This window comes from Panthera tigris, chromosome B4 (assembly GCF_018350195.1).
Source record: "Panthera tigris isolate Pti1 chromosome B4, P.tigris_Pti1_mat1.1, whole genome shotgun sequence".
NCBI classification, from domain to species: domain Eukaryota; kingdom Metazoa; phylum Chordata; class Mammalia; order Carnivora; family Felidae; genus Panthera; species Panthera tigris.
The window spans coordinates 130619925-130647403 of NC_056666.1; the positions used below are offsets into that span (position 1 = coordinate 130619925).

A 27479-nucleotide genomic window follows, 5' to 3' on the forward strand; every position below is an offset into this window, starting at 1 on the left:
TTCAAGCCCCGCATCGGGCTCTGCGCTGGGATTCTCTGTCTCCCTCTCTCTTTGCCCCTCCCTCACTCGCTCTCTCACAAAATAAATAAATTAAAAAAAAAAAAAAGAGGGATGTAAAGGGCTGTGAGTGAGCGGGTCCTCTCGGGGAACTCCTAGTGACCTTCAGGACCTCCTAGACACCGTCCTCCAGTGGGAGGCTTCCACGCCCCACCCCCCGCCTGTCCCCCCAGTTCGACACCGCCACTCCTGCTGCTGTGTCTCCTTGCTTTATTTCTCCCCGTTTACAAAAGTTAAACCGGAGGGCGTATGGGGGGGTGGGGAAGGGGGTGTGCGGGGCTCCTCCCTCCTGGGGCAGAGAAGGGGAAAGGGGGTGGGGTGCACGAGACAGGCCCCCAGGGAGAGTCCTGGGGCCCTTGGAGGGGAAGAGACTGTCCTGTCCCCCATTCTGCCTGCTTTACTTTGAAGGTCCCGGACCCCAGGTCAGTCCCCCGGGAGGGGCAGCCACCCTCAGTTCCAGGGCCCCGGCTTCTTGGGTCCACCGCTGCTGCTTCTGCTGCTGCCCCCAGCTCCCGACAGCCCCTGGGCAGGTGTGGGGACGAGCTCAGACCCCGGATGGAGGAGGGCGCCTCAGCGGATGAGGGGCGCTGAGCGGTCGTTGGTGACTGTGGGCCGCAGCTTTACGGTGGCAAAGGGGTTTGTGCCCCTGTGAGGGGAGAGGTCGGGGTGAGAGGGGCCCAGGTTCCCCCCCCACGCAGCTGGCTCTGGCTCCAAGGAAGGTCGCCAGGTGCCTGAGCCAGTGTCCACCCCGACCTCCTGCCCCCACTGGTCACCTCTCACCCCTGCCTCATCTCCCCCCTCCCCAGAACAGCTGCCGAGCCCCCACCCCCACGCCGCCCCCAACTCCTGTCCTAGGACTCACCGAGGGAAGAGCTCTGGAGGGTGCTGTTCCGAGGACATAAGTTTCTGCAGTGAGGGTGGAGGAAAGGCCAGGTTTAGGGGGGGAAAGGGGCAAGTGAGCCCCCACCCCTGCAACTCCCCATTCCAGGAAGGCAGACGACTAGACAAGAGGCCCCTGCAGGCCAGGCTTCGGGGAAATCAGGCCCGGGCATTCCGAAGCTCAGAATTCTGTGGATTTCAGACTTGAGAAGCCTCTGGGCCAGGGCACCAGCTGCTCTCCCTGCACCCCCACCCCCCACCCCCGGTCCTGCCCAGCCAGCCCCAGCCCAGGCTCCGTCCGACCTAGGACCCTGGTCTTGCCTCTCCCGGGAGGTGGGAAGGACCGGCCTTTTCCAGTGCTCCCAGCAGGACCACGGGGGCTCCAGTCCCTGAGAGGAATGTTTTCCCCCCACCCTCTGCCCCAGGCTCAGAAGTCCATCCCACACCTCCCTGCAGATTAGGCAAACTGAGGCTGGGGAGGGAGGGCCCCCCTCCAGCCAGCCAGTGGCAAAGCAGGGAGGGTCACCCGGTCTCCAGTCTCCCAGCCTGCTGGATGAGCCCAGGGCTGGGGACTGGCTGGGGGGGAGGGGGCTCACCTTGACGTCACTCGCCACCCCCATGCTGCCTACGCTGCTTCGGCGGTTACTAGGCAAGGGCGGAGGTGCAGGGCTGGGGGCGCGGCTCGGTATCCGGCTTGGGGTTCGGGAGCCGGATTGGCCGTCCCAGTACTCCGAGGGTGCTGTAGAGTTGCCCGGCCGGCCCAGGAGGTCATCAAGGCTGTGGCTGCCCCGGAGGGGGTAGGATCTGAGTCCAGAGCAAGGAGGGACGGGCAGGGGGTCAGGAGTCAGGCCCCTGCTGCTTCCCCCACCCCCGATCTTGCTGGGCCCCTCAGCATCCTACAGCTTCTTCCCTTGCAGGGGGCGGGGGGGGGGGGGAAGGCCACAGGGCTTAGAGGCAGTCCTCCGAGGAGGCAGAGGGACGCAGTGACTCTGGCATGCGGAGAGGTAAGGGTCCCCTTCCCCCGGGGACCGAAGGAGGCTGGGTGCACTCAGGACTGCCACTCACAGATGTCCCCCTGGGGGGTGGGGCCGCTCCCCCTGAAGTCCCCACCCCCGCCCCACCTCCGACCACCCAGGTACCTGGAAGGTAGCTCATTCATAGGGTTCATCAGGTTCATGGAGGTCACTGGGGTCAAGGGGTTCGTGGGGTTCACAGGCACCTCCTCCAAAGGCTTCACGTAGGCCTCGGGGAACCAGCCGCTCCTGCGGGGTGGAGGCAGAGGGTCCCATAGGCAGAAGGCCCAACAACCGTGCCCAACAGAACGCTTCCGAGGGCAGTTACTGGGCAGCGCTGTGTGCCAGGCCTTGCTCGAAAGGCTGTGCCCAGAGTAACTCATTGAATCCCCCCCAGGAGACCTTTCTCCACTTTCAAGCCCAGCTGTCCAGCTTCATGTCCCGCCAGGGGCTAGGTCACCTTGGGGGGAGCTGCAAGTCCAAGGAGGAGAGCGACGTGGTGACCGGCTTCATTGGCTACTCGCCGAGTACCCACCACGTGAGGGCCCACAGAGAGCCCGACACACTTCCTGCTCCCCGGAGGCCCCCGGCCCGGCCGACAGGCCCACAGACGGATGATTACCAGGGGACAGGGGACAGGGTGGGGGGCCCGGGGATCACGGGCAACTGTACCAGCCAGGGGAAAGGGCACTCGAGCCTAAGGTGCCTAATACCAGCCAGTGCCCTTTTCTCCGCAGCCCTGCCCCTTCCCTCCACCCTAGAACCCTGGTTCCGGGGACCCCGGGCACCCTGCCCTTAGAGTCCGTGCCTGGCTGGAGGCTCATCACCGCCCCTCCAGAACAGCCAGGGTTCGGGGAGAGGCACTTCGCGCGACGTTCCTTAGCTTTTTCAGACCCCGCGGAGCCCAGCGGATTCTGGCAAGCACTCTGGAAAGCGTTCCCCACAAAAAGCCACCTTAGACCTCCAGACCCAACCAACAGCGCGCTCTCGCCTGAAGGTAACTAGGAGCTATTTCGCCTCAAACTGACAGACCAGAAGCATTTTCCACGCGTTTTGCTTCTGTCTTCACCGGATAAAACTTGCCACCTTCTTCCCTGACCTGTGAGGCACAGAGGGAACGGCAAAATGTCCCGGGAACGTGGGTGGAGAGCACCGGCCCCCGGTGGTTTGACACTCAGGTCCCCGGGGGGGGGGGGGCAGTCTCCTACACGCCTGTTGTGGGGACTTGCGCGGGTCCACGAAGCAGGTGTTTCCAACCCTGGTGGCTGTAGCCATCTCCCTACGTCGCCAGCACAGCCTTCCGTTCGTGATCCAGCAGTCCCCGGGCCTCCACCCCTCCATCCATCCGTCATCCCACCCTGCCTCCCGCATCCAGGATCCACGTGGGCAACCACGCACGGACCGCCAGTCCCTAATCCGTCTCCACCTGCCTGCCCTTCTACCAGCCCGTTCACATGCTTCCCCACTCACCCCTCAGTCTACGTATGCACCCCACATCCGTGCATCCTCTCGCAAGCACCTTGACGTGCACCTGCTGACTCCTGCCTCTAAGCCTCCATTCATTCACTCAGGCCCCTATTCTTGCCCTCCTTCCTCCCTTGTCTCCCTCGCATGAGTGCGAGTGGGCACCACACCGTCTCCAGCCCGTAAGGCCCCGTGTGTGGGGGGGGGTCACTGCCTGGCTCCAGCAAGCCCCCACCTCCCCTTTTCCTTTGGTAGGAAGAGTAATCCTTGCACACTCTCTTTTCTGGCCGCCAACACCTGCTCTCCTCCAGGCTCGCGGCGACCACAGAGCACTTCCCCACCTCCCCGCTTCCATTCACGGGCGTCGAAACCGACCCCCAATTTGCCTTCTTTAAGGATCTGCACGGCCCGCGACCGCCCCGCTGGGCCTGTCGGCCTGCTCTGTCCCCGCTTGGCCTCTGGGCCTGGCCCCGGGGGGCCACAGCCTGCTGCGCTCTGGGTAAAGAGGGGCCGCCCTGTTGACCCCACAGTAAGTGCTCAAGCAGTGGGGTTGCTGCAGCCTTCTGCAGCGCAAGAGAGAACCTTCCCGTTCGTTCCTCTCGAGGGCCACCGCCCTGTACTTCTTATCCCCCTTGGACTGGATGAGGACACTGAGCGCCGCGCGGGAGAAGGGGAGAACCGTCTACCGCCCTGGGGCTGGAGGTTGGGGGGCGAGGAAGCCTGCGGGCCGGTGGGGGGGGGGCTCCTTCCACCCCCCTCCCCTGCGCCCCGGGGGCGCCCACTCACGTGGACGAGCCCTCCAGCTTGCCGTAGAGCCAGCCGTTCTGGGCCTCTGGCACTAACACCTCCACGACGTCTCCGGCCGAGAAGCGCAGCAGCGTGTGGTTGGCGCCCTCCGAGTGGGAGACGAGGGCGCGGACTCTCCGGGCGCCCCCTCCGCCGCCCCCGCCGCCCGGGCGCTCGCCGAAGGAGTTGGAGCGCGAGCGCTGGGTGCTGCCGGCGTAGAGCGAGGCTGCCGGGGGCGGGGAGAGCGCGGCGGCGCGTGGGTGGCGGGTTCTCCCCCGCGATCTGGGCCCCTTCCCGGCCCCCGCGTCCCCGGCCCTCCCTCTGCGCTGCGGGGCGCCGGGGCCACTCACAGGCGGACGGCGTCCGGGGCAGCGACCGGCGGTCTGGCTCCAGCTGGGACGCGGACCTCGCCTCGGCGGCGGGCTCGGGGCCGGGGCCGTAGGAGCCGGAGCCGTGCCGGCTGCGCGGGGAGCTGAACTCCGCGAGCGGCCGCTGGGGCTGCGAGGGGAGACGGGCAGGGGAGGGTGGGGCGGGGAGGGGAGGGGTGGGCCGCGGCGCCCTAGTCCAGCCCCCACCCCCAGTCCCAGACGTCGGCGGCGTAGGGGTTCTGGGGCCTGCGGCCCAGCCACCACGGGGGCGCCGAGGCCGCGCCGGGGAGGAAAGGCCGGCCCAGGGGCGCTGCGTAGACGGGGAGCCTGGGGGGCAGGAGGCTGCATGGGGGGGGCCTCGGGCCCCAGGGCGCCGTGGCGGGTGCGGGGATCGGCGGGGGCGCGAACAGCGGCGGGGGCGCCCGGGGCCTCACCATGTCCAGGCGGGTGGGCGTCAGGCGGCCCGAGGGGTAGGGCGGCCCCAGCACGGGGCCCAGCAGGCCGGGGGAGTGGGCGCGCGACGGGCTGCGGCTGGCCTCCGACTGCTCCTTCCACAGCAGCACGCGGTTCTGGAGCGTGCTCCGGGCCTGGCCGCGTGGGGGGGGGGGGGGGGGAGGGGGACACCGGGGTCAGCCAGATCGGAGCTGGGGACTCAAAAGTGACACCCTAGGCCTGGGAACTCGGGCCCTGCAAGCTGTGGATGACGGGATCGTCAAGCCGGAAGGAGCCAGAGATGGCGGCGGGGTCACCTCGTAGGGTTCGCTAAATAGAGTGAAGCCAACCCAGGAAACTACAACTAAGGAAACGTGGCAAATTTCCAATCGCACGTGTGCTCCTAGATCCAGCCATACCTGAACCCCTTGAACTAAAGGGATAAACTAACCAAAGAGATAAATACCTCTCCTGGGTAAGCTAGTTTGAGTGGTTTCCTAAAAGAGGCCCTTCAAATACAGTTTTTCCAGTCTATTCCTTTTAGTCTACGTAAGCACCCCTAGTGCCCCTGGTACATAGGCATCTGTTTGAATACTTTCAAGGACAGGAAACTCAGCAGTTGACCCCGCAATTCATAACAACCTGGGGTGAGAGGGCTTTAAATGTCAGACCTGTTGTGTGCATTTATCATTTTTTTAGGGGCGCTTGGGTGGCTCAGTTGGTTGAGCGACCGACTTCAGCTCGGGTCATGATCTCACGGTTGGTGAGTTCGAGCCCCACGTCGGGCTCTGTGCTGACAGCTCGGAGCCTGGAGCCTGCGTAGGATTCGGTGTCTCCCTCTCTCTCTGCCCCTCCCCCACTCATGCTCTGTCTCTCTCTCTGTCTCAGAAATAAGTAAACATAAAAAAACGTCATTTTGTTAATTTTCTGTATTTTGCGTGTTGACATCCCCGGGGCTTTGTTAATCCTGCCCAGATTGTCCCTCCCGGGGCCCGATAATTCCTAGAGATAGTAAGCAACTTGCCAGTAAGCAAGTATGCAAAACAGCTGGTTCAAAACCCACATCCCTAACCACCTCCCTTATCTAACACACACCAAGCCAGTATTTCCCCTGACCTCAATCACCCCAGAGCCAGGTGCCAGACAGTTAGAACCACCCCCTAGAGCCCAGAGCCCAGTGAAATTATTCACACCATCCCGTCTTTCAATGGCCTTGACCTCTCTGTGCTGTCACTCAGTCACTTCTATCAATTAAATCCCAGGTATGATCAAAACACCGTGCTCTCTTCCGTTACAAAGGTCTCCCCCTGGGAATGCAAGCTGGTGCAGCCGCTCTGGGAAACAGTATGGAGGTTCCTCAAAAAACTAAAAATAGAACTACCCTGCGACCCAGCAATCGTGCTACTAGGCATTGATCCACGGGATACAGGGGGGCTGTTTCGAAGGGACACATGCACCCCCATGTCTATAGCAGCACTATCGACAATAGCCAAAGTATGGAAAGACCCCAAATGCCCATCGATGGATGAATGGATAAAGAAGATGTGGTATACACACACACACACACACACACACACACACACACACACACACACAATGGAGTATCACTCGGCAATCAAAAAGAATGAAATCTTGCCATTTGCAACTACGTGGATGGAACTGGAGGGTATTATGCAAAGTGAAATTAGTCAGAGAAAGACAAAAATCCTATGACTTCACTCCTATGAGGGCTTTAAGAGACAAAACAGATGCACATAAGGGAAGGGAAACAAAAATAATATAAAAACACGGAGGGGGACAAAACAGAAGAGACTCTTAAATATGGAGAACAAACTGAGGTTCCCGGAGGGGTCGTGGGAGGGGGGAGGGGCTCCATGGGGAAGGGGCACTAAGGAATCGACTCCTGAAATCATTGTTGCCGTAGATGCTAACTAACTTGGATGTAAATTTAAAAACTAAATACATAAGTAAACAAACATTAAAAAATAAATAAATAAAGGCCTCTCCCTTTTCCAGTCAAACGTCTCCTCCCCCGAGGCCAAGCTCAAGACCGTCACCTTAGGAATAAGCAAAGCTTCCCTTTGTTGAGCATTTACTCTGCGCCAGGCCCAGTGTTAAAGCTTCACCCGTTATCATCTTACTCGATTCTTGCAATAGCCCTGGGAATTAGATGTCACTATTACCACCATCTTATCGAAGAAGATACTGAGGGTCAGAGCGGTTAATGACTGGCCCCAGGTCTCACAGCCAGTGAGCCTCGGCGTGGCCTGCACCAGTCCGTCTTGAGGCAGCTTCCCGGGACGGCACCTTTGGACGGTTCTTCCCTTCAGTCTGGGCCAGCTGCTGAAAACCTCATGGGGATCTCGGGCAGCCAAACAGCAGCGACTCCGTCACAGGAGCAAGTGGCCAGCGGGTCACTAGGGTGGACAGCCCCTCCGTTGTCTTGTCACGGTGCTAGGGCGTTCTGGGAGGAAAGGTCCCGGCACCAAGTCCCAGCCTGGACAGCGCAGAATTTTACTGGCTTTCGTCAGCCCTGCCTCCGGGCGGTGTAGCCAGGGCTCGGGAAGAAACACCGCACAGGCTTTCAAAACCATAAAGAGACCGTGGGGGGATTTCCAAAACAGGGATGGGGTGGGAGAGCCAGTCTAAGTATGATACGGACCCCCCCCATGCTAGAAAAGACGGATACATTTGATTAAGTCAAGATAATTCTTTTAAGCACGGCAAAACCTACAATAAGCAAAGTCAAGCGATAAATGACAAACTGGGAAGATATGTGCCTCTCATCACCGAGGAAGCTCTAATCTCAGTAACATATATAAAGAGCTCCGAGAAACTAATAAGAAAAATGGAGGAAATGATGCTGATATCACAGTGAAGGGCGTCCGATGGCTCTGAAACATGAAAACGTATCAGTCTCACTTGTAAGACGATAAAATAAAACCACGTCTGGAGAGACCGTCTTTACCTCGCTGGCTGGCAAAGAGGGAAAAGTTTGCTGTCATGCTGTCATCGAGGAAAAGAGGATCTCCTATTTTGCTGGCAGAAGGGTAAACTGGCACAACGAATGCCTACATCCCTGGGCTCGCCAATTCCATTCCTAGGAATGTATCCTGGAGATACGCTCGCACAACTGCGACGAGCCCGGAGAAGCTGAGGGCGAGGTGGGCCGAGAGGCATGCTATTGACCAGACGCAGACTCAGCCAGGGTTGGTCACGGGAGGTGCGTGAGAATGACCGCTTGCTGAGCTCAGGCCCTCATCATTCTTTCTTTTAAAAAAAAAAAATTTTTTTTTATGTGTATTCATTTTTGAAAGACAGAGAGAGACAGAGCAGAAGCAGGGGTGGGGCGGAGAGAGAGGGAGGGGACACAGAATCCGAGGCAGGCTCCAGGCTCCGAGCTGTCAGCACAGAGCCCGACGCGGGGCTCGAACCCGCGACCGGTGAGATCGTGACCTGAGCCGAAGCCGGATGCTCAACCGACTGAGCCACCCGGGCGCCCCTCATCATTCTTTCAATCTTGTTCCAAATCTTGTGCGTTCTGTTTATAGACAGAGTGACAGGTAAACACGTATGTTTGACTATCTTCGGGAGTTAGATCTTGTGTGTCCTAAAAACCAGCTGGGTAGAGCAACACGATACCTACCCCACATCCTTAGCAAATCCATCCCCTAGAGCCACGAGGAGTGAAAACGTGTCCACGCAAAAACTTTCACTTATATCCCTGCTGGCATTATTTCTAATAGCCGCAAAGTAGAAACGACCCAGATATCCATCCACGGATGAATGGATAAATAAAATGCGGTCTATCCAGACCATGGAATGTTATTTGGCAATAAAAAGGAATGATGTACCGGGGCGCCTGGGTGGCTCCGTCGGCTGAGCGTCCGACTCTTGATTTCGGCTCAGGTCACGATCTCACGGTTTGTGAGTTCGAGCCCCCGTGTGGGGCTCTGTGCGGACAGCGTGGAGCCTGCTCGGGATTCTTTCTTTCCTTCTCTCTCTCTGCCCTTCCCTGTTCATGTTTTCTCTCTCTCTCTCTCTTTCTTTCTCTCTCAAAATAAATAGATGAACTTTTTTTAAAAAATCGTAAAAAAGGAATGATGTACTGATTCCTGCCACAACCTTGATGAATCTCAAGAGCGCGAAGCTTTGTGAGAGGAACCCGTCACGAGGGACCGCGTATCGCATGATTCATGAATTACGTGCTGTGTGGGTTAGATCTCAAGAAGACCATTTAAAAGAAGGTAAAACAGCTCTGGAATGGAGCCCCAGTCCGTGGGAGAGAGGAGGGGCAGGGGGAGAAGGCTGAGCCCTGAGCTTGGGGCTGGCTGTGGGGACAGCGTCTCCCACCTCTGCTCAGCACCGGGGGGTCCCTGGGTTCAGAGACTGGGGAAGGGGCTTGGCTGAGGCGGGGAGGCGGGAGTCTGCTGCTGGCTGTGGGGGGCAGCCGACTGCAAGCAGACAGATCTCCTGAAGGGTAGCTTTTGTTTTCATCTTTGGGGTTGTGGGGGGAGAGAGCAGGGGCCGGGAGATCCTAATTCCGCTGGGCTCCTTCGCATGAAACTTACATCATTACATCAACCTTGTGAAGAGGGGATTATTTCCTTCTTTTGCCAGAGAAGAAATGAGACTCAGAGAAGTGAAATCACTTGCTAGGTCTGCAGCCGGGGCGCAGAGGCTGGGAAACTGAACGAGAATACGAAGAAAGAGAAATAGAAACGAAATAAGAATGCACAGAAATCGGCAGCATTGGACAGAGGGATGAGGCTGGGGTGGGGGGAGGGGGTGCGGGGGGAGGAGCCCTGTTGGGGGCATCAGGAATAGAGAAGCTGCCTGGGTGGGTGGGTCAGGGACCCAGATGGAAATAGAGACAGAGCCTCTATTTCATAGACACAGCGGGGCTTTAAAAATATTTATTAAATACGTGAATGGGGGGCACCCGGGTGGCTCAGTCGGTTAAGCGTCCGGCTTCAGCTCAGGTCATGATCTCGCAGTTTGTGAGTTCGAGCCCTGCATCAGGCTCCGCGCTGGCGGCTCAGAGCCTTCTTGGGATTCTCTCTCTCTCTCCCTCCCTCTCTCTCTCTCTCTCTCTCTCTGCTCCTTCCCCACTTAAAAAAAAAAATACATAAATGAAAGAACAAACGATATTGGAAAATGCAGGGACAAGGTCATCAATTGATGAAGGCACGGTGGAAAGATCATGTCCCAGTGTCCTTGGCACCTCCTTCTGTACATCCCACCCGCCACGCCCCGCCCCCCAGAGGGGTCAATAGCTAGACCAGGCCAGGCGGGTAGGAACTGTGAGGCTTCAGCCCCTGTTGGACCTAGAGAAGACAGCAGGACAGAACTTTGACCAGTGCTGGGCTGGCAGGGGCCTGAAGTGCTCCCGGACAAAACACAAGAGGCTCTTAAATATGGAGAACAAACAGAGGGTTACTGGAGGGGTTGTGGGAGGGGGGGTGGGGTGGGCTAAATGAGTAAGGGGCATTAAGGAATCTACTCCTGAAATCATTGTTGCTGACCAATTTGGATGTAAGTTAAAAAAAAATAAAATTAAATACAAAATAAAAATAAAATAAAAATGTCAAGAAAGAAAGAAAGAAAGAAAGAAAGAAAGAAAGAAAGAAAGAAAGAAGTGCTCCTTTCTCCAGGGAAACACAGTCTGCACGAGTGTGTTGAGTTTTGAGGGTAGAGCATAGCTCCTACTCTCAACCAGGTACCCTTGTGCAGTGCACGACCTGCGCAACCTTCCCCGGCAGCCCTGTCTGCGGGGGTTCTCCACATGGGTAGGCTACATTAATCCCTATTCCTGAGGCTGAGTGAGAGCTGATTTGCAACAGGAAGACCTGAGTTAGAGATGGGGTCCCACTGGAGTCGAGATGGCTCCGCTGCCCCCTCCCCCCACATTTGTCAGCACCTCTGCCTGAGCCCTTGCAGCTCACCTCAGAATGGGAAGAGGACCATGAGGAGGCAAAGGAAAGAAACAAGGTACCTAAGAGGACCCAGTGGTCAGGGAGGAGAACCCAGCAGACTACCCAGGCAGCTGAAAGAAGGGGTGACAAGCTTAACAAGATCTTGACCGGAGCCTTTGCTGCATAGCAAACACCTTCCTACCCAGACAAAGGTCAGGACTGTAAGCTTTAAAATTCAACGGATGAACTGGGGCGCCTGGGGGGCTCAGTCAGTGAAGCGTCCGACTCTTGATTTCGGCTCAGGTCACGATCTCACGGTTGTGAGATCAAGCCCCGCGTCAGGCTCAGCTCGGAGCGTGGCGCCTGCTTGGAATTCTCTTCCTCTCCTTCTCTCTCTGCCCCTCCCCCGCTCATTCAGCCTCTCTCTCTCCCTCAATAAACGAATAAACCTAAAAAAATAACACAGTGAACAGATGAACTCTAAGAGAGAGTAGTCCTGTTGAGAACACAATCCGTTTCCTGACAAGTCAAGGGGAGAGAGATCTCAAAATACAGACCAAGAAGAGATGAACACATGGGGGGGGGGCGGGGGAGGGGTCGTAGATGTGGAGTTCCAGAAGGAGGAAAAGGAATGACGGCAGAGAGCTAATAATTTAGGAACCAGAAGAGGAAATAGCTCCCCTGACCTGAATATAGGCCTGAGCCCGCAGAGGGAGGGGCCCGGACAGGCGCTCGTCTATGGGTAACCAGACAAGTTTCTGAGTCCCAAGGACACCAAGAAAATCTCCAAGCATCCAGAGAAAGAGCCAGGACACAGACCAGCACCCGACTTAGCATCCGCAACACGGAGCGCTAGAAGCCAGAGGAACATCATCTTGGGCCACAGGAGAAAAGGGCCACAGCTCTGGAGTCCTGCAACCAGCTAACGTGCCACCGGCAGTCAGGGTAAAAGTGGGACATTTGCAGCTATGCAAGGATTCAGACGATGTGTCTGCGGAACATGTTCAGTTAATCGGGACAGAAACCTCAAGACAGTGGGAACGGAAAGGAATGAAAACAGTGGCGAGCGGTGTATCTGGTCACGTGGGTCATGATGCAAAGAAATGACGAGTGAGAGCCTGGAACTAAAAGTCCCGAAGTTTTTTGGCAAAACCAAGAGCCGGAGTTGGGGTGGATGAAGGGAGGAGTAAGGCCACATCTTAGAGTGCCGGGGAGGGCAGGAAAATTCTTCCCAAGGCCTTATCTTAAGGGCTGGGGAGGGTGCTCGATGGACGGAGTAGTGTCGGGGGCGCGGGGTCCGTATATTTTGGAAAAGATAATAAATGAACATCGATTACCATGATATTCGTCACAAGGTGAGGTCATCGTGAGTGGCGATGAAAAGGACAGTAGGATTTGCAAACTAATAAAGGGGAAAAGGAGGGGCGCCTGGGTGGCTCAGTCGGTTAAGCGGCCGACTTCGGCTCAGGTCATGATCTCGCGGTCCGTGAGTTCAAGCCCCGCGTCAGGCTCTGGGCTGACAGCTCAGGGCCTGGAGCCTGTTTCGGGTTCTGTGTCTCCCTCTCTCTGACCCTCCCCCGTTCATGCTCTGTCTCTCTCTGTCTCAGACATAAATAAACATTAATTTTTTTTAAAAAAAAAGAAGAAATAAACATTAAAATAAATAAGTAAATATTTTTTAAAAAAGAAATCCGGTGAAAAACGAAAGACTCTCTGATCGGTCTAGCAGACAGAACAGAGCAAGAGCACAGAGGATTTAAATAATACGATAAAATGATAGGCCATAACTCAATACGCCCTTGAATTAATGAATTTGCAAATAGTATCTGCACGCAGGAATGAGAAAGTAAACGGTTCCTACGTGAACGAAGAAAGGCGTGAATTAGTGAATGAGTGTGAGAATAAGCAAAGTCATGAACGAAGGAATCAATGAATGAATAGCTGATGACACAAATCAACATAGAAACAAACAAAGAAATAGATGGGGAGAGTAAACGAATAAAATAAATATCTACAGAGGGGACGGAAGGAAGGAAGGCAAAGGCAGGGGACTCTCTGGGGGTAGCCAGCTCACAGAGAGCACAGACCTGAGGAAGGCCCCCCATTAAGCCCGGCCCCGGCCCCCGCTCACCCGGCCAAAAAAATGCAGGAAGGTGTTGGAAAGCAACAGGTGCTTCTCGGCCAGGAAACGATAACGCCGCTTCTCTTCCAGCTCAGCTGCCCGCTGGCTCTCGGACATGAAGGCCTGCATCTGTGCGTGCAGCCGGTTCACGCTCTCCTGGGGGAGAAGCGGCTTCTAGCAGGAGGCAGCGGGTGGGTGTCTGCCACATCCCACCTCCCCCCAGTGCCAGCTGTCCGAAGCCCCCCTGTCCTGCCTGAACCACCTCCTCCTGGAGGCCCTCCCTGGAGCGCCCAGCCCATCCTGGCTCCCAGGCCCGCCTCTCATGGGCATCCTCGTGCTCTGTGTCCGCCCGGCCCGGGGAACTCCTCACGGCCATGCCTCTTTCCCTAGCTCCAGGCACCGGGTCAAGCATGGAGTGGGGCCCGGGGAGGTTGGTTTAAGAAAGTGTGAATGAGTTGATTCATAAGCCCCTACTTGGGAGGGAAGATTCTGAAGAGGAGAGGTAAGAGCTTATTGAAGGAGCCAGAAGACTGGGGGCGCCTGGGTGGCTCCGTGGGTTAAGCGTCCAGCTCTTGATTTCCCCTCAGGTCATGATCCCGGGGTCGTGGGATCGAGCCCCGTGCTGGACTCTGTGCTGACTTTGCGGAGCCTGCTTGAGATTCTCGCTCTCCCTTTCTCTCTGCCCCTCCCCTGCTTGCTCTGTGTCTCTCTCGAAACATAAATAAATAAACATTACAAGAAAAAATAAAGGAGATAGAAGACGAGACAGGAAAGGAGATAGAGGTCTTGGAGACAGAGGCCGGTCAGGGACAGGGCCAGGACCCCCGAGCTGGGGAGGAGGGCCGGTCCTAGCCAGGGGCAGGAGGGAGCGGAAGATGGCAGGGACCTGCGCTACCATGATCAAGGGGCAGCATGGTTGAGGGCCTTCGGTTTTCTCAGTGAAGTGGAAGGCGGGAGGCCTGGGGAGGGCCAGGAAGTGACAGCCCAGGGAGCAGCGCTGAGGGTGGCCCCGGAGGGCCCATGGTGCCCAGCCCCCAGGGGCTGGCTGAGCGCTCTGGCTTTGCTCACGGCAGAGGGCATGGCAAGTGGCCCTCCTAGAGTTGGGCTGATGCTGGGCGGGGGACCTGGGTGGCAGGGGGGAAGGGGGATTGTCAGGGCGTTCCCCCCCCCCCACCGGAGCCCGGCTTGGCCCCCCAGCCCACGCACCTTCATCTCCCGCGCATTCTTGTCCCTCTTGCGCTCCATGCGCCACAGCTCAGACATGTACTTCTCCAGGTTGGCGGCTCGGTGGCGGTATTCGATCTCATAGTGCTGGCGGCTGTCCTTGGGTGGCGTGGCGAGAGGGGGGGCGGGGGCTCAGCTGGGAACACGTACAGCCTGGGGCCAGTCGATACCCAGCGCAGGCCTCAGTGTGCTCATCCATCAAATGGGGAGGGGCAGTCTTGCCTGTGATGGGCTGGGGGGGGGGCCAAGGTGGGCGGCCAGACTTACTTTGATGAACTGCATGTCCAGCTTCGTGTTCTTTTCCATGTGTTGCAGCAGATCTCCGTGGAACGTCTGCACCTGTGTGGAGTACAGGGTGGGGGTGGGCAGGGTGGCCCCGATCCTTCCAGACCCCAGCATCCCTCGCGCCGCCCAGTCTAACACAGCCCACCGCGTTCCTCACACCCCAGGCACCTGCCCAATCGTCAGAGACACGGTCATAATAAAAGCACCCAGAGGGAGGGAGGATTAAATGGTTAAAAATGCGAAACACTCAGTGCGGTGACTGGGTCACAACACACGGTCTGATACGCGTAGCAACGTCTTCTGGTTCTTAGACTCAGTCTGTGCTTTGGTCATGCGGTACCCTCTGCCTGGAATGTGCTATCCAACTTGAAATACCAGCTTCCCTGCCCCCTCTGCCAGGAGGCCTCCCCGACTTCCCCAGCGGAATCCACCGCTCTCCCGTTTTCTTTCCAGAACGTGTATACGTTTGTTCGTTTACTTTTCATTCTTCGAGCCACAGGCCAGATTTCTTCCTGCGCCCCTGGTCGCAGCCCCTTTGGAGATGCAGCGAGCCGCTGTGGGCACGAACGTCGTCTGACCCATCTCCGTGTCCCCAGCACCGTGGGCGGGGCCCGACCCAGGGAAAGCGCTCACAGCTGTTGAGAGGTCCTAACTGAGGGGTGGCCGGTTCGCGTGACAGGTGGGACGGAGGCGGCTGACCGCCTGCGTGGCCAGGAGGCCGGGGAAAGCTACTGGGCTCAGGCTCAGAAAACCTGCATTCTAGATCAGCCTCCAACTTGCTCTGTAACTTTGGACAAGATGCTGCCCTCTCTGGGCCTGTTTCCCTATCTATAACAGGGAAGTTTCGGCCCGATGCTCTTGAAGGTTGAGCTTTATGAACCTGAAGAGCTTTGACGCTATGGGCCTTGGTGGTCACCCGGCACATTCCCCCACCCTGCACCCACTCCCGTCTCTGCTCAGCCTTGTCTGCACACCCTCTCCCCTCAGCAGCACCTGCTCAAGAACCCTCAGTGGATGCCGCCTGCTGCCACAGGGGTCCCCACGCTGTGCTGTGGGCGCTCTGTCCCTTGGGGCAGGGCACTGCCCAGAAAGAGAATGCTGGTAATCTTCTCCTCGTATGCGGGGAAAACCAGCCAAGTATAAAAGTTGCAAGTTTCACGGGCCCCTGGGTGGCTCAGTCGTTTAAATGTCTGACTCACGATTTCGTGGTTCGTGAGTTCGAGCCCTGCGTCGGGCTCTGCGCTGACAGCGCGGAGCCTGCTTGGGATTCTCTCTCTCTCTCCCTCTCTCTCTGCCCCTCCCCCGCTCTCGCTCGCTCTCTCTCTCTCAAAATAAATAGATAAACCAACTTTTTTTTTAAAGTTGCAAAATTTACATTTTTTTCCCTCCCATAATTGTTTCTGAAACCCTGGTAACGGCTGGTCTGTAGGGGAGCTTGAGTGTGGCCCCCTCGGGACTGGCCACGCCTTGAACCCTGAGTTGTGGCTGCTGGTGAGTGTGTGTGTGGGGGGGGGAGGGGGTCAGTGTTATGAGTGGCACCAAGTCCACGTTTCTGCCCTTATCTGCTGGACCCAGGAAGTAAGGAAGTGAGCCACCTCAACGGGCACTGCGGGACCTCCCAGTGGAGCCCTCGGGGCGCCTCACTTGCCCCTCCCCGGGCTCTGCTTCCCCCTGACCGGGCAGTCTAAGACTTGTGCTTGAACTCCGAGCGTATGTTCTTGAAAATCTGCACAAATCGCCCAAAATAAACAACGGGGCTTGGGGGAGATGAGGGGTTGGAGCAGACCTTCAAAAAGCCCGGCAACTTTGTAACCAGAGCACTAATAAAATGGATGAGTGGTCCCCGGAGACGAACTTGAACCACGCCGAAGGCCACAGAAAATATCTGCAATGCGCAAACCCGACAGGATGGACGCGGCAGCTCCGCCTGAATTACCTCAGCGCTGGCAGGCTGAGCCGTGCAGGGGGGTAGGGGACGGGGGGAAGTAGGACTGTCACAAAGGTAGGCAAGGGAGGCTGTGCAGCCTGCCCCCAGCTGAGGGCCCTGGGTGGCTGGGAGCGGTCTCCCCAAGGAGGCTTGAGTGCAGGAGCTCTTTTCAAATGTTCTTAAAATACAGATCAAAGGGCCCTTGCTGTCAGTGCAGGAGACAAGTTGGGGGCCTTTCCCCGCCTCCTAATTCTGTTTGCCTTTTCCCACTCTCACCTGGGAGATGTCGCTGTGAATAAGCTAACCTTGCATGTGATCAGATGTCACTCCCGTCACGTATGAACGGAGTCACACCGTGGATATGTGTGTTAGAACAGGGCGGCTGGATTGTAATTCTTCCCATTGCCACAGTTTGGCTGTGATCGCCAAAGGGGTAGAGGGCACAGACCCAGGAGGTCCCATTAACATGGGGCCCAAGCACCAATGGGTTAATGGAAAGTCTTTGTCAGGCTCCAGAAGAAACGAATCTATTAAGAGGTTGATAACTGATGTGAACTTTGAGCTCTTGTTATGGGGAAACCATAGGACTGTTAGCAGGCGGCTTCTGAAACAAGGAAGTCATCAACCCCGGGCAGGTCAGATTCCCAGCAGGTCAGAAAAGAGACTGCCCTTCCCAGAGTTTCCTCTCCTGGCATATCCTTCATTACCGGGTCCTGTGAGCACCTCAGTACAGAAGCTGAGAGGAGACCCACTGTAGAAAACACTCACTGTAAGCTCTATGTATTGACTTCTTTCAGTAACTTACAAGAGATCTTTTTGTCGCCTACACAAGAAAACCCCCTGAAAGAGTTGTCCCTGTGAGCTGATCCCACTCCTGCCCTCTCGTTTGCTCGGGAAGCCCCTCCAGTCAGTCTGTGCCCCACCATGCCAACAAGAACGTCCTTGTTGAAATCACTGACACTCCACAGTGCAAAGCCAGCTGTCAGGACTCATCTGACTCGTCCTGTGGTCATCATCTGACACAGTTGACCATTCCCTCCTCCTGAAACACCTTCCTTCCTTGGCTTCCAGCCCACCGCCCTCTCCTGGTTTTCCTCACACTCCCTAACCTCCACTCCCACTCGCCACCCTCACTGCCTCTTGTCTGTCCCGCTGATTCCCCCTCATCTCCTGATCTCCCAGGGCCTCTTCCCTTCCCTTCCTACACCCACTACCTCCATGAGCTCATCTGTCCACGTGCTCACGACTCCCAGACGAACAACCGAACCTAGACCTCGACCCCAAACTCATACATACAACTGATGTCCACATCTCCATTTGGTTTTCTGATAAGCATCGCAAACTTATATCTAAAGCCGAGTCCCTGATCTCTCCCCTCCACCCAAACTGCTTGCTCCACACTCAATATCTCCCACATCAGCTAATGGCAACTCCACTTTCCAGTTGATCAGAACAACACCTTGAAGTTACTCTGACTTTCCCTTTTCTTCTACAACTGACGTCTACTCCATCAGAAAGTCTTATTAGCTCTACATTCAATCTGATTTCTTCTCAACACTACCAGTGCTGTCACTTTCCCAAGTTATTTCAGTCTCCCCCTAGATTATTGCAACAGCCTCCAAACTGGTCTTCCTGCTTTTGCTTTTGCCCTCCACTGCTGATAATTTTTTTTTAATGTTTTTATTTTATTTTTGGAGACAGAGAGAGACAGAGCATGAGCGGGGGAGGGGCAGAGAGAGGGGGAGGCACAGACTCCGAAGCAGGCGCCAGGCTCCGAGCTGTCGGCACAGAGCCCGACGCGGGGCTCGAACCCACGGACCTCGAGATCGTGACCTGAGCCGAAGTCGGTCGCTCAACCGACTGAGCCACCCAGGCTCCCCGGTATTTTATTCTTAGTACAGGAGCCAGAGCGATCCTACTAAAATAATGTCAAACAATGAACAACTCGAGACAAATTGAAAAATTCCAACTGTAGGAATGCCTGGGTGGCTCAGTCAGTTAAATGTCTGACTCTTGCTTTCAGCTCAGGTCATGATCTCAAGGTTCATGAGATCGAGCCCCACATCAGGCTCTGTGCTGACAGTGAGGAGCCTACTTGGGATTCTCCCTCCCCTCTTTCTGCCCCCCCCCCACTGGTGTGTGTGCATGCACATGCTCTTGCCCCCTCAAAATAAATAAGTAAACATTAAAAATTCCAATTATAATGGTTAAAAAAATCAAATATGTAGGAATAAATCTATCAAAAGATGTGCAAGACTGCTACCCTGAAAATGACAGGGTGTTGCTATGAGAAATGAATAAATGGAGAAGTATACCATGTTCATGGATCAGAAGTCTCAATATTGTTAAGATGACCATTAATTTATGGATTAATGCAATCCTCTCAAAATTTCAGCAGACTTTCTTGAACTGACAAGCTGATTCTAAATATGTAAATGCAAACATTGTTGAATGTCCAAAATAATTTTGAGAAAGAAGAACACAATTCTTAGACTACTTGATTTTTAAGACGCACTATAAAGCAATAACAATTAGTACAGTGTGGTATGGTTGTAAGGATAGACAAATATATATCAGCGGAATAGAGTAGAGAGCTCAGAAATACACCCACACATATACAACAAAAAATTTTTTGACTAAGACAGCAAGTGACTTCAATTGGAAAGCAAAGTCCTTTTGAAACGGTGCTGGAACAATTGAATGTCTATACAGGGGGAAAAAGAACCCTGACTCTATGTCACTTCATACACAAAAGCAAATTTAGGGTGGGTCATAGAAATAAACGTAAAGCCCAGAACATACAGCTTCTACAAGAATACTTAGAATATCTTTGCCAAAGGGGTAGGCAACGATTTCTTGAATAAGATATGAGCACAAGCCATTTCTTAAAATTGTCAAGTTAGTAGAGACAGGTGCTCTTTTTGGTGTTTGCTGTTGCCACAGCATTGACTCATGAACTGTAAGGTAGTTTACTGAGTTTAAACAGATTCCACCTTTTGTAAAATGAAAAACATAAAATAGCCAAATTGGGTTTCCCAAAAGTCTAACTTTCTGTTCATCAAAGACACTATTTAGAAAATGAATAGACAAGCTATAGGTTGGGCAAAAAACTACGCACCATGCATATACCTGACAAAGGACTCATATCTTGACTATATAAAGAACTCCTATAAGTCAACAGTAAGTATTACCTGATAAATGGGCAAAGTACTAAGCAAACACTTCATGAGACAAGATATGCAAATATCTGGTAAGCCTGTTAAAAGTCTTCAGTCACTGGCAAATGCAAAATGAAACCACAATAAAGTACCATTCCATACCGTCTAGAATGGCTAAAATGAAAAAGGCTGACAACATCCAATGCTCGTGAGTGCCTAGAACAGCCGCAGCTTTCAAACATTGCTGGCAGGGGTGCGGCTTAGCACAAGAGGCTGGGAGAGCTCTTTGACGATTTCCTATTAGAGCTAAATACATGTCAACCCTGAAACCCACAGATTTTGCCCCCAGGTATTTTCCCAAGAGGAATGAAAATGTATATCCACAAAAGACTTGTATAAGAGTGTTCGCAGCAGCCCTCTTCACAATAATCGCAAACTGGAAACAACCCCAACAACCATCAACGGAAAAACCAGATAAACACATTGTGGTATCTTCGTTCAGTGGAATACTAAGCAATCAAACAACAAAGCAGCAATGCCCGTGAAGTTCACCGAGGGAACGAGGTGGGACGCAGAGGGATACTCATGTACGATTCCCTTTGTATGAAGTCCAACAACAGGCAAAATGAATCTCTAGAGCTAGAAATCAGAAAGTGGTTGCCAAAGAGGAGGAAGACTTTTTAAAATTCTTTAAAAAAGCCTATTTCTTTATTTTGAGAGAGAGAGAGGCAGAGAAAGAGGGAGAAAGGGAGAATCCTAAGCAGGCTTCACGTTGAAGCGTGGAGGCTGACGCCTCAGGACTCGATCTCACAAACCCGTGAGATCATGACCTGAGCTGAAATCAAGAGTTAGATGCTTAACCGATGGAGCCACCCAGAAACCTTTTTTTTTTTTTTTTTTTAAGGAAAAGTGAAGAAATGAGAGTGACTGCCAATGGGAATGGTGTTTTGGGGAAGGGGGTGACAAAAATGTCCTAAAATTAGGTAGTGGGAATGGTTTCAAAACTCTGTGAGTACATTAAAATCTTCTAAATCGTGCACTTTAAGGGGGTGAATTTTGGGGTGCCTAGGTGGGTCAGTTGGTTAAGCGTCTGATTCTTGGCTTTGGCTCAGGTCATTATCTCATGGTTCATCAGTTCAAGCCCAGCATGGGCCTCTGTGCTGACAGTGCCGAGCCTGCTTGGGATTTTCTCTCTCTCTCCCTCTCTCTCTGCCCCTCCCCTGCTCGTTCTCTCTCTCTCAAAATATATAAATAAACTTTTAAAAAAGGTGAATTTCAAGCTGATATTATATATTTAACATAGATTATATCATATATAATATATTTATATTCATATGTACAATAACATATAATATATATTATATTATATATGATAATATATATTATTGTGTATACATATACAACTATGATAGGACTTCTATTACGGACTCCATTCGGGGTCTAGGTATTAAATCATAATATCTGGAAGTGGAGGAGAAAAAAAAGAAATGAAAAAAGTAAAAATAGCCAAGAGGAAGAAACAGATATTGAAGATAAGCTATGGAGATCTAACATACAGATAATAGGAGTCCCTGAAGAAGAAAGGCAAAGACAGAGAACAAAAATATTCTAAAAACCGGGATTCAAGACAACTGCCTAAAATTAAAAAAAAAGATGCCTAAAATTTAAAAAATATATATTTAAAACTACATATTGAAAAAGCATATCATATAACTGATCATATTGACCCAGACTGATCAACATCAAGACACATCTAGAAAAATTGCTGAACTTAAGAAACAGAAAAGAAATCTTTCGGGCATCTAGGTTAAAAAAGTAAGTGATTTACGATGGGAAAAAATAGACGATCAGACCTTTCAACACCAACACTCAACATTCCATGCCAGAAGACAACTGGGATATTTGAATGCTTTCCTTCTCTGTATCCTTGAGAATCAGGATTTTTTTTTTTTTAATGTTTATTTTTGAAAGAGAGAGAGGCAGACCGACAGATAGACAGAGGATCAGAAGTGGGCTCTGGGCTGACAGCAGAGAGCCCGACGTGGGGCTCGAACTCACAAACCGTGAGATCATGACCTGAGCCACAGTAGGACGCTCAACCGACTGAGCCAGCCAGGCGCCCCGAGAATCAGGATTCTTGATGAAGACCAGGAACAAAGGAGATGCTGGTATAATACCAGAAGAGGCTGAGCAAAGCAAGACACCCAGCAAGCTATCAAAACCAGTAGGGTTGTGCCCAAAAGAGTCAGGAGCCAGACCGAAGAAGCTTCTACTGGCCAAAGAGGGGACATTTTCAACTTTGCCAAAGACAATAATCACAAAGGACTGAAATACATCAAATGTGTTGAAGTCTATGATACTGGGGGCGCCTGGGTGGCTCAGTCAGTTGAGCGTCCGACTTGGGCTCAGGTCATGATCTCAAGGTTCGTGGGTTCGAGCCCCGTGTCAGGCTCTCTGCTGACAACTCAGAGTCTGGAGCCTGCTTCTGATTCTGTGATTCTGTGTCTCCCTCTCCCTCTCTGCCCTTCCCCCACTCATGCTCTCTCTCTCTCTCTCTCTGTCATAAACATTAAAAAAAAATTTTTTTTTAATTGGAGCCCTCCAACACTTGCTATCCGCCTTCCCTGCTCTTTCCTCCAGAGCACATTTTGCATCTAAGCTGTCACTTGCTAGTCTAGGGTTTTGCCCGTCTCCTCTCTTGGGGAAGGCATGGGTCTCCCCAGTGCCTGAACAGTGCCTGGCACCCGGCAGCGAATGGCTGTCGAGTGAATGAGCCCAAGGGGGAGGCGGCCTCTGGCGTCCTGGGTCTGGTACGGTTCTGGCCGAAGGCCCTGCCTGCTTGTCACAGCCAAGACACTGGTACCCAGAGAGGGCAGCTCTCCTTACAGAGAGGCCCTGGATGACACTTGTCCCTAGCCAGCCCAGATGTGCCACAAGTGACACGGAGAGCCATCAAACCCGAGAATCGGAAGTCACCGGCTCCCCGCACGACGTGTGCTCCGTAACTCCCGTCCTGAGCCCCAGGAAGGGGCACCGGCTGGGCTCCCAGCCTGCGGGTGGCCGCCAGACGGGCGCCCAGGACCAGGGTTTCCTCCTGTGCAGGATGCATGTTCTCTGCTCGTGACGTCGTTCCCCATTTTGACATAGTGACCAAACTGCTGAGTGTTTTTACGGCGTTCCCCCAAAGAGCACCCTGACTTCCAGCGCTTCCCGGCCCCCACCCCACATTTGAGAGCCACGTGCCGTGGCAATGAGCTGACATTTCCTCCCGAGCTTTCCGAGACCCCTCACCATCAGGTCCTCTCTTGCTCTGCCCCGGCTCCCCGTCGTTGGCTCGCTTCTGCCCAGCACACACGCGCCTAGCCCGCCGGCGCCCTCTGGGAATGCCCTCTCGCCTCCTCTCCCTGCGGCCAGGCCGCACCCCCTTTTCAAAGCTCGCTCTTTCTGTCCAGACTGAGCAAAGCCCTGCTTGGTGCCACGCTCCGGCCCAGCCCTCGCAGGGATCCGAGTCCCCGCAGAGATAGAGACGGGGTGGTAGGTTCTGCCTCTAATCGTCACAGCGGAGACGCACGGAGGGCTACAGGTGGGTGCCAGGCCATAGGAAGTCGCTTAGGCCTCACAAGAATCCTGCCAGCCGTTTTTACGGTCGTTTTCGTTTCACACACAGATAAGCCCAAGTGCAGAGAGTCTTGTCCAAGGTCACGAGCCACTGATGGGTGGCGCTGGGCTTTGAACCCAGGTGCCCTGGCTGCAGAGCTCGCTTTCTTAACCACCATGTGCTAAGAACGGATAGAAGCAGCGTTGGGAGTCCAGAGGGGGAAGTGATGAACGCGCCCAGGGGTCGAGGGAGGCTCAGGAAGGTGCTGGCCGGCAAGGGTAGGGGTGGTTCTAGGCTGACAGAACAGCATGAAGATAGCCCAGCGGTGAGGGCACCAGGCCGCGTCTGCAGAGGGCAGCTCTTTGGGGTGCTGGGCTGTGATGGGGGGGCGCCACGGGGAGACTGCTGGCTCAGCAGGGCCTGGAATCCCTCACCGAGAAGACTGGGTTTGGTTCTGTGGGTGGCCGGGGGTGGAAGGGCTGTCCTCATGGGCATGACAAGGTCAAGTGCCTGGCTACTCTCTTGGGAGCGTGGAGGGAGGGGCCGCGGAGCCAGGGAGGGGGCAGGGCCTGGCCAGATGCACCCGGGCAGTGGTCCTTTCTCTCCCCAGCTCCTCCACTCACTCTGGAATTTGGGGCAAGGGACTGGATCTCCGAGACTCAGTTTCCTCCTTTGTAAAATAGAGATGGAAGTAGTTCCTGCCTCCCAGGGTTGCTGGAGGCTTGCACAATATATGGCAGAAAAACACGCCCAGCACAGCCTGGCGCTGGCGGGTGCCCAGAAGGGCAGTGCTTGTGTGTCACTAAGGGTCCCAGGGAGTCCTCCCTGAGAAAGGATGTGGGAGGTCGGGAGCCCGGTCTTCCTTGGAACACAGCCCAGTCTCCTCCAGGCCGAGGAGTCTGATACTCACCACCACCTCCAGGTCGGAGTTCAAGTGCCGCTGGGTATCTGACATCTGCACCAGGATCTCCCCTGGAGGCAGGGGGAGCAGCCGCTTCAGTGGGGCGGCCTGCCCCGCCCACCCCTCCTCCTGCTAGAAGCTGCTACAGGGGGCTGCCCGAGGCTGGATTTGGGGACCAAAGTCCAGGGAGTTCCCAGATGGCTCTGGGAGGATGGCAGTGCCTGTCCCAGCCCCGGAACAGCCCTGCAGGGAGTGGTGGGGAGGGGCTTGGGCTCCAAGGAGTCTGGGCCGTGGCCGCAAGGCCTGTATCTTGGGGAGATTTCCTGGAAGGGCAAGAAAATAGCGGGCACGCTCCCCGGGATCTCAGGACGGTGGGCGAGGCAGGCCTCGGGCCTGAGGGATGGCAGGAGGGAGACAGAGGGGCCTGGACAGCAGGAGGAGGCCTGGGGTGGAGGCAGGGCTAGGAGGAGAGCACCCCCAGGCCCAAGCAAGAGTGGGGGGTGTAGTGGGAGGGGGAGTGCCTCACCCAGAATCTGCGAGGTGGAGCTCTGCAAGGCCTGCTCCCCGATCTTCTGGATGGCGTTGAAGTATACCTCAGCCGCCTCGGACAGAGCTGCGTGGGGATGGGGGATGGGTCCGGATCCAGCCCCCCACCCCCCGCCCCCCGATCTCCATCCTCTGGAGACCTCTCCTGACAGGGCACGTGGAGGGGACACTGTGGGGTCTGCCATAGGCGTCTGTGACAGGGAGGGGTGTCCCGGGTGGTGCGTGAGGACAGGTGGCGTCGGCCAGGGGAGAAAGCGGGTGTGGAGCGGGGGGTGGGCTTCCCCCCGCGGAGGCAGGGCCCAGGGCGGATGCACCCAGCACAGGGATCGGTGCTGAGCCGGACATCCGGGGGTTTGTCATGGGCAGGGGCGTAGGCACCTGCGTGTACCCGTGTGGAAGACGAGTTCTGATGCGCAGGGTAGGGGTGGGCTGAGGTTGCTGGGGGTGGGGGTGGGGGGGGGGAAGCAGGCTTTGACTCTGAGGTCCGAAACGGCAGGGAGGGCTTGGGTGTAGCAGCGGGCTCCATGGATAGCATCAAGGCGACCTATAGCGTCACGGTGTGTGTGGCTGGGGCTGTGTCGGCCACCAGGGCCTGGCTCTGCGTCTCTGGGAGCATCCTGAGGGCACTTAAGGAGTGGGCAGAGGAGGGTGTGGGGGGGTGTGGGTGAGGGTGGTGGACAGGGGTGTGTAGGGCTGAGCCTGAGCTGAGTGTGTGCTGTGGGGTGCAGAGAATATGGGTGGGGACGCCAGTGCACGGAGGGACCGGGTGGGTGCGGGCAGTGACGGCCAAGGGGCTGGGTGCCCTGGGCTGGGCACTTACCGTGGAAGGCCCGGAGGTAGTTGTTCCCGAGGTACACCAGGTTCTCCAGGGCAGGGTTAAACTGCTCCATGATACCCTGGAGCCGGAGGGCAAGGGGTGATGGGGCATAGATTGGGAGAGGAAGAAACGTTGATGGGCAGGGAGGCAAGTCACTGGGCCTCAGAAGCAGGGCACCCCCGGACCCAGAGAGAAGCCCGACCCTAGGGGAACCCCTCTAGAAATGCGGAGTCACCCAGGATCCTGACTCTGCTGCAGGGGCCTCGGAGGCCATCCCTTGGGCTCACACGCCTGCCCCGGCAGGAACTTGTTCCCAGGACAATGCGCCTGGAAGGTTCTCCTCCTCCCACTGGGTTGAAGGCTGTGGTCCATTGTGGGCCCCCAGCTGGGTGTGGCTCAACCCTGCCCCGGGTCCAGGCCCCGCTGGGCTGAACACACAGGCGGCCGACAGTCACCTCAGGGGCAAGGGCAGATCTTGCCCTTCCCAAAGAAGAGCCCCTCGGGAGCAAGGCTGTGGCTGGGTCATAGGCCACCTCAGGCCATGGCCGGCAGGAGAGTACCCTCCATGGTGGAAAGGGCGCTGGGCATGGACTTAAGACTTGGGTCTTGGTTCAAATCCCAGCAGCCTCTTTGGGATCTCTGGTGACCTTGAACAAGCTGTTTAACCCTGCTGGCCTCGGTTTTCTCATCTATCATTTGGGGTGATTATTTTCTATCCTACAGGCAGGCTTATCTGCCATGAGGCTTATCTGTGAAAGGGTCTTGTACACAGTAGGTGCTCAATAAAAGTCTATGCAGACTATAGTAACCTCTCTGGAGTGAAGCAGAAAATTTGAGTGAGGGGTTCAGAAAGGAGAGACAGACAGAGACGGGAAGATAGAGACAGACAGAGAGGGACTCTCCAGTCGTGGGCCAGGTGGCTCTCCGGCCCCCCTGTCCCACCTCTGGCCACCCTGGGTCCTGTCCTGCCTTGTCCGGCATCTAGGAGTGCTGTCTGTCTCAGCAGGCCTGTCACTCCCTGGGTAACTGTGTGGACAAACCCCCGCCCTGCGAGCCTCAGGTTGGGGCTGGGGTGGGGGCCTTCGGTCTGCATGTGCCCAGACCCTGATGGCCGGCGGGCCGCATCTGGGGAAGAGGTGAGAAGGCTGGCTGCGCCCAGGGATCCCCATGTCATGCCCACAACCCAGCCTGGTTCACAGACCATGCTGTGCCCACGCACACCCTCCACCCTCCAGCCCTGGGAACGGATGTTCGGGCCCCGGGCCCCCGGCCACACACACATACGCTCACCTTGTAGATGGCCATGGTGGACCTGTAGAACTGGTCCATCTCGGGGGCCATGGAGTGGGCTTCGACCCAGGTGCTGAGCAGGAGGCTGGGGGTGCTGGCAGGGTCGGGAGCGCCGAGGGTCAGTCCCCTCCAGTGCCCACTGCTCTAAGGGAGTGAAGAATCCTGCAGAGTAGCACGGAGGCGAGGGCCTGCCGGCGGTGGCCGGGGAGGTGGCAGCTTAATTATTCACCAGCCAGGGATGTCAGAATGTGATCTGGGGCGTAACCAGACCCGGGGGGAAGGCATCCTGTGACGCGGGCAGGTTCGTGTGACCTGCCCTTCAATTATTTACCCCTGTGAGCCATGGGCTGGTGGGCACGCGTGGATGGGCCGTTCTCTTAGGTCACCTCCTCCTCCAGGCCGAGCTTTCCCCAGGCCCCGCAGGGACCCTGGCTATGGGGGGACCCCCGCCCTCCCGTCTGCCCACATTGGGCCCTGTCCAAGTTAGAGGGGCCAGAGCTGCGGGGGTGCCCTCCCCCAGAACCCTCCCCGACAGACCCAGCCCCTGAGGCCAAACGTACCAGTGGGCATCGCCGTTCTCTGGCCTCTTCTCTACCCCAAGCCGCTCACACCCGCACTTCAAGGGCTGAGGATCCCGCATCTGCCAAAGCCTGCCCAGCCCCTCTCATGCTGGAGAGGCGGTACCACAAGCCCCAGA

The 27479-nt window shown here is 55.7% G+C and overlaps 1 protein-coding gene across 1 annotated transcript; it reads right to left on the bottom strand.

Annotated features, from left to right (window-relative positions):
• Positions 1–266: 266 nt before the first annotated feature.
• On the bottom strand, positions 267–26833 carry BAIAP2L2 (BAR/IMD domain containing adaptor protein 2 like 2). Its single transcript, XM_042990881.1, has 14 exons — positions 26783–26833; positions 25496–25571; positions 24656–24742; positions 24139–24200; positions 14528–14599; positions 14243–14359; positions 13046–13192; positions 5002–5154; positions 4550–4697; positions 4200–4425; positions 2076–2198; positions 1533–1740; positions 920–963; positions 267–703 (listed from the first exon to the last, which is right to left on the bottom strand). Exons 1-14 carry the CDS (start codon positions 26831–26833, stop codon positions 628–630), a joined length of 1590 nt encoding a protein of 529 aa, XP_042846815.1. The 3' UTR covers positions 267–627.
• Between the last annotated feature and the right edge of the window lie 646 nt (positions 26834–27479).